Source organism: Osmerus eperlanus, chromosome 27 (assembly GCF_963692335.1).
Source record: "Osmerus eperlanus chromosome 27, fOsmEpe2.1, whole genome shotgun sequence".
Classification (NCBI taxonomy): Eukaryota; Metazoa; Chordata; class Actinopteri; order Osmeriformes; family Osmeridae; genus Osmerus; species Osmerus eperlanus.
Genome location: NC_085044.1, coordinates 2733845 through 2740608, shown reverse-complemented (window position 1 = coordinate 2740608; position 6764 = coordinate 2733845). Strand labels below are relative to the sequence as shown.

The window sequence follows — 6764 nt, the reverse complement described above, 5'->3', positions numbered from 1 at the left end:
TGTGTGTGGTGGGCTTGAATCAAAGTGCGATCACTGAAAGATCGTTAAAATCCAAGGGTATGTTGTAATATGTTTAAAGAACCAACGTAAAGATCCAAACAGTAAAACTAAACTATGCTTCATTCTGTGTCAAAAGGGTGTGAGGTTTCCTCATAGACACCGGTGAAATACATACGGAAAATACTTCAGAAAGGTATTTGAACATGTATTTGATTTCCTTTGCCCACCTGCCCTCTTGAGACTGTTCTCATTGGTTCATTGTGTTGGTTACGTTAAATCAAGTGCGCCCTAAATGAAATCACAAACTGGGAACAGTCAGCCTGCCTGCAGTACCTCCAGCGACCTCAAGGGGGCCGTTCTTCTTTTTCAGCTCCTCGACGGCATCCAGAAACTCCTTCCCTCCCTTCTTCTCCAGAGCTTGTCCTGAGGAGGAAATCATCTGGGTGGTTAAGGGCTGACAGACAGACAGACAGAGGGGGAGAAGGGATGGGGAGGCAGGCAGGCGGACATGCAGGCATGCAGACTGGCATGCAGATTGAGACATAGACCGAGACATAGACTGAGACATAGACTGAGACAGACACATCTTTCTGGAAAACTCAGGGCCTCTGGAGCACCGGAACTCTCTAGAGAACCCAAGTTGTCAGAAGATTCTAGGCTCACTCTGCAGAACCCATGTTCTCTCTCTCTCTCTCTCTCTGGAGAACCCATGCTCTCTCTCTCTCTCTCTGGAGAACTCAAGCTCTGTCTCTGCAGAACCCAGGTGCAACACAGACACCAGACTCTCTCTCTCTTTCTGGAGAACCCAAGCTTTTTGGAAACCCCAGGCGCAATGGAGAACCCAGGCTCTTGCTGGGAAACCCAGTTCTATACAGAACCCTAAAGAGAACCCAGGCTCTGCGGGGCCTGAGGTGAGGTGGGTTTGACTCCAGACCCAGAACAAGAGGTGAATGAAGCCAACACATCAGAATTTTCCGGCCACAACAACAAACCAGTTCAAAGAAGAAGGCCAGGCACATGTGTGAAGAAGCTATTAAATATAATCAAAACCTTTTCAGACAAGAACACAAAGCACCAGAGCATGGTCTTCAAACTTAATTTCAACAACACATTTCACAGCCAGGTCCTGTTATTATTCAGTAACGGTCACATCGGATCTTTGTCAAGTATCAGATCGTTAGGTCCAGATTGGTGGTTCAATTAAAGTTTGTTTTCATAAACAATAATTAGCTAGTTAGCTTTCTTGTGGCAAGAGTTCTACTCTTAACGACTGCGAGGTCGGTGATCTGGGATTGGTCGAGACGTGTTCGAACACCAGGAAGAAGATGCATTTAGGGGGCGCTTCGACGGGGTCAAGGTTGGATTTCCGTGGCGATGTAGACGGGGATAAGGGGGGGAGGGACGGTGAGGGTGGTCATTACCTACTTGACCTCCGGTGTAGAAGGAAGAGTTGGTCGGGTGAACAACAGCATCACTGTCAACGGTGGAAATGTTGGCTTGCACAACTTGCAACTACAGACAACGACAACAATAACAACAAGCAAACAACATGTGGTCAAAACAGCGGGAACGAAGGATGAGAAACATGAGGAAAAAACTGCGAAGAGAGGAGAGGGAGGGCGTGAGGTCTCTCTTTCTTTACCGGGTTAGGTAAAGAAGGAGGCGTCGGCCACGGAACTGTGACTGGCCAATCGGGAAAGAGAGAACCAGCACTGACACCCATGACAGGCTAGGGGGAGGAGTCGGCTGCTCCGAAGGGGGATTGGTCGAATCCTTGAAAGCCGTAACTGGCACAAGCACGCCACAATTGGATCCTTTGTGTTTTTATTTATGTTTACTGTAAGAATAGAAATAGTATTGGTTCGTTTCATTTGGAACATATTATTTGTTCCAGTGACACAGGAACCAAGATCAAATACACAGACTGGACACTGGGATATTCAGCGTGTGTTTGATTCGGACTCCAGTGCAGCCCTTAATATTTGCGAGGAGGGGTGGGGCCACAGTTGCACTGAGCTTTCAAGGAGTCTCCCGGGCCTGCATGGGGAGCTGGACAGGAAGCTCACCTAAATCGTCTTTAAGGTCAATGTCAGCATTGGTGGGGTTGATGACCCCCTCCACGTCAAAGCCAGCCAAGTTACTGACCTCACTGTGGATGAGGTTGAGCTGCAGCGAGGGAGGGGGGGGGGGAGCGAGGGAGGGAGGGGGGTGGGAAGGGGGTCATGCGGGGGGAGGAGGAAGGAAGGAAGCAAAGCTGTTAGATAGGATTCACACCATTCCTTGGAAGATCCCAGTAGCCTTGTTAGTGTATATAGATAGCATCTGAATAACCAATCACGGAACCCGATCTGACTGAAATCTAAAAGGAGATTTGAGGTGTGAAAGAGGCCCTTTAGACATGAAACCAGCGAGGTTAGGAGAATGATTAACTTAATGGAAAAAAAGGTTATTGATGCATTGTATAAAACTGATGTCACACAAACAAACCGGATTAGGGCCCATTGAATTTACTGAGATGCAGTGATGTGATTGCTCCAGCACTGAACTCTTAGAACACTGAGGCATTCCAAAACAGAACCCCAACTTGTAGCCACATTGTTCTAGAATACTTTCCACTGATTCTACTTGCATTCTGTCTCTATTGGCCATTGTGGGTAAAGTTTAGCACCCTGCATAAAGACATTCTCACGTTAGGTGTTCCACAGAAGCACCGGTGCCACTAGACCTGCCTGACCTGTCTGTGTACAGTAGTTCAGTATGTACAGGCAGTTTCGGTTAATGTACGCACTCCCAAGGTATTCTGTGACATCAGCAGTATCTCCTACCGAAGAACACAAAGCTGTCTACTGTTTATATAGCATAGGGGAGAGGCAAGGGAGTGCTACCGTATACACACATGCACGCACACACACACACACACGATGCAGTCATTAGTATTGCTGGTGGGGCTAAAAAACAGAACTGGCTTTAATGATCTGTTAGCTTAGCAACGTGTCGGCTTTTTGGTTCTGTTAGCTTAGCCGCATGTTAGCCTTTGCATTGCATTAGCTCAGCTAACGAGTTAGCTCTGGGGTTGCGTGGGCGCTAGAGGGCGTCTGTGGGTACCTTCTGGCCCAGGAAGAGGCTCTTGGAGGACAGCACGGTGAAGCTGTCGGCAGGGGTTCCGTCCGTGGTGCTGTCTGCCGATGCAGCTTTGCTCACCTCCACGGCCTGTTTCTGTCGGGTCACAAACACACGGAAACCATGGGAACATGTACAAGACGCCGTTGGGGATGGCAACCCGATTCCATCCCAAGCTCTCTCTCTCTCTCTCTCTCTGTTACACACACACACATGTCTGATATTGATGTTTTGGAGTTGGGTTAATCCCCTTGGCATGGGCAAACTCTGCTGTTAAAATCCAACTTACATTTAGTCATTTAGTAGACGCTCTTATCCAGAGCGACTTACAGTAAGTACAGGGACATTCCCCCCGAGGCAAGTGGGGTGAAGTGCCTTGCCCAAGGACACAACGTCAGTTGGCATGACCGGGAATCGAACTGGCAACCTTCGGATTACTAGTCCGATTCCCTCACCGCTCAGCCACCTAGATTCTTCGCGCAACGTCCTCTGACCCACCTTGGCCTTTGCGGCAGCAGCCTTCTTGCCACTCAGCTTTTTCACCATCGCCTTCTTCCCGGACGTCTTGGGTTTCTTGGCCGGGGGAGGCACGACGACCACCTCCAGTTTGCCCTTTGACCCCCGTTTCTTAGCCAGCAGCTCGGGGTGGATGTTGGGCAGGACCCCCCCCGCCGCAATGGTCACACCCTTCAGCAGCTGTTCGACAGACACACAGGTAGGTAATACAGGTAAGTATGTTGTTTAGTATATAGGGGTCAGATGGCTGAGCGGTTAGGGAATCGGGCTATTAATCAGAAGGTTGCCGGTTCGATTTCCGGCCGTGAAAAATAACGTTGTGTCCTTGGGCAAGGCACTTCACCTTACTTGCCTCGGGGCAGAATGTCCCTGTTCTTACTGTAAGTCTCTCTGGATAAGAGCGTCTGCAAAATGACTAAATGCAGTATCAGAAACTAGTATGTAAGTGTCAGTTATAGGTAGGTCATGTTGAGGCAGTGTCAGTAACAGGATTGTTCAATAAGTCACTTCTGAGCCACAGATAGTCTGAATGCTACTTCGGTCGAGGGCCTGGCTGTTTGGGTGCGGGGCTGCAGGGCGTCGCGCCTGACCTGGTTCAGTTCCTCGTCGTTAGCGATGGCGAGCAGGATGTGGCGTGGGGTGACCCGGCCCTTCTTGTTGTCTCGCGCTGCGTTTCCCGCCAGCTCCAGGATCTCAGCTGGAAGAGCAGACAAGCCATCAGAATGAGACAGACAGGCAGACAGACACGCAGAGACAGACAGACAGAGACAGGCAGAGACAGACAGACAGACAGGCAGAGACAGACAGACAGAGACAGGCAGAGACAGACAGACAGACAGGCAGAGACAAACAGGTAGACAGATACAGACCGACAGGCAGAGACAGACAGGTAGACAGATACAGACCGGCAGACAGACAGACAGGCAGACAGGCAGAGACAGACAGACAGAGACAGGCAGAGACAGACAGACAGGCAGAGACAGACAGGTAGACAGAGACAGACCGGCAGACAGACAGACAGGCAGACAGGCAGAGACAGACAGACAGAGACAGGCAGAGACAGACAGACAGGCAGAGACAGACAGGTAGACAGAGACAGACCGGCAGACAGACAGACAGGCAGAGACAGACAAGCAGAGACAGACAGACAGACAGTCAAAGAGACCAGACCCCCCCAGTCCCCTCACCTGTCAGGTACTCCAGGACGGCAGCCATGTACACGGGTGCCCCCACCCCGATCCGGTACTTGGGCAGCCCCCTCTTGATGTAGCGCAGCATGCGCCCCACCGGGAAGATGACCCCCGCCTTGGTGGAGCGGGACGTCTTCGTCGTCTTCTTCTTGCCTCCTCGGCTGGACATGGTGCTGCTAGGGAGGGAGGGAGGGTGGGAGAGAAGGAAAGAGGGAGGGAGGTAGAGAGGGAGGTAGAGAGGGAGGGGCGAGGTAGGGAGGATGGAGAGAGGGAGGGATGTAGGTAGGATGGAGAGAGGGAGGTAGGGAGGATGGAGAGAGGGAGGTATGGAAGATGGAGAGAGGGAGGGAGGATGGACAGAGGGAGGGATGTAGGGAGGATGGAGAGAGGGAGGGAGGTAGGGAGGATGGAGAGAGGGAGGGACAGAGGTGAGACTGCTGGGGAGAGCTCAGGGGTTTGGTTAGACTGCTAAACCTTTTACTAATATTGCAACGTGTGTGTGTTGGTGTATTTAGAATCAAATGTGTTGCTTATAGGAAGGATTTGGAGGGAAGATTGACTACTTGACTACAGTGTTTAGATAATTGTATCTGTCACGAGTGAGAGAATAAACTGGCCAGATAAACGTTCACTGCAGTGTGTATGGTTAATTATATGACATTTATAGCTAGACTATACATTACATTCAGGCCTACAGTAAGATGCATGCATTGTTGCACTTCGAATTAGATTTCAAATCTACAAAACACTGATTCTGATCTGTGGTAAACAGATCACAAATTAATCAAAAACTAAAAATGGTATCGTCATATGAATTCACAAGCTCTGGAGGTAAACACAAGTTTTGACATTTGAATTAAAGCATTAAAAACATCCGGAACACAACAGACATTTCAGAACGATTTCCGTCTAATAACCATTTAATCACGTGTCGCTTACACATGTAGCCTTTCGCGTTTCCTGTATCGTGAGGATTTAACGGACTATTGGGGTGTCATAAGGCAACTGTCACACGCACAGTCAAAAATATTGCTAGATCGCCATGCGTTTTTTCCGGTTTTACTGTAAATCTGTTATGTCACATTGACCGCGAGTTACAGTTGACTAAAGGCTCCTAAAAACACGATAATCTCGGCCTCGTTTTGCGAAATTCACAAAACGTCACAGCATGACTGATTACAGAAAAATATATATATACAAATGAGAAGCACCTGGCAGTGGAACGGACACCTTTTTCAAATCCAACGTGAATTACTTACAGAAAAAAAACAGCAATATGTCTACTGTCTTCTCTCAACCCCGGTAACAAGCCTGGGCAACGTCCTCAACTCCCAGAATCCACAGCGAACCAAATATTATTGAACCTAGTGAGCACTGCTTTATCATTGTGGTCAGTTGCACTTCTGAAAATGAACGAATTGAAACAGCATGAAATTTCTAACCTTTTGCCGCTGCGCTTCCAATCTGCACCGCCAAGGTCTTGGTTGACTGACTCACTGTCACCGCCTATACATTAAAAGCGCTTTATTGCAGATTGTTTCTAGGGTCTGCAGGCTAGACCACCTACTTGCCCGGCATTTACAAAAATAACAATGACTTGTTAATTTATTTACATTTTTATATTTTGTATTTATAATGTAAACAATTATGTAAATTGTAGCCTATCTACTTTTGAACCGTTTTTCTGTTTTGGGGTCATGCAGTCCATTTATGTATGGTCCTATATAAGTAGGAACAGAGGCTACTTGTATTACTAAATGTCAGGTTTTGTAAAATACAAATGTGTGGTTAAACGGAATAATGTTTCATAATGTTAATTTGGAGCCATTACAAATCTACGTCGAGACGGAGCCTAGCGTGCTCGCAGCGCGCAAGAGCTGAAAACGAAACTGTAATGACATAATTTCTTCACTAGAGGTCCGCCACGAGTTGTTAGAT

General features: G+C 48.3%; 1 protein-coding gene across 9 annotated transcripts; it reads right to left on the bottom strand.

Moving 5' to 3' along the window:
* Positions 1-6: 6 nt before the first annotated feature.
* LOC134014037 (core histone macro-H2A.1) lies at positions 7-6382 on the bottom strand. 9 transcript variants are annotated; one of them, XR_009929015.1, is made up of 8 exons: positions 6269-6382; positions 4824-5002; positions 4227-4333; positions 3619-3816; positions 3106-3216; positions 2067-2166; positions 1422-1512; positions 334-423 (listed from the first exon to the last, which is right to left on the bottom strand). XR_009929015.1 is itself a non-coding variant. In XM_062453862.1 (7 exons), the coding sequence occupies exons 2-7, from the start codon at positions 4993-4995 to the stop codon at positions 299-301; spliced, it is 813 nt and encodes a 270-aa protein (XP_062309846.1). In that variant the 5' UTR covers positions 4996-5002; positions 6269-6382; the 3' UTR covers positions 7-298. The 9 variants fall into 9 exon arrangements, 7 of the variants coding, with proteins under 7 accessions (XP_062309846.1, XP_062309851.1, XP_062309852.1 ...); XR_009929016.1 differs by having other exon boundaries at positions 1426-1512; XM_062453862.1 differs by lacking the exon at positions 1422-1512 and having other exon boundaries at positions 7-423.
* Between the last annotated feature and the right edge of the window lie 382 nt (positions 6383-6764).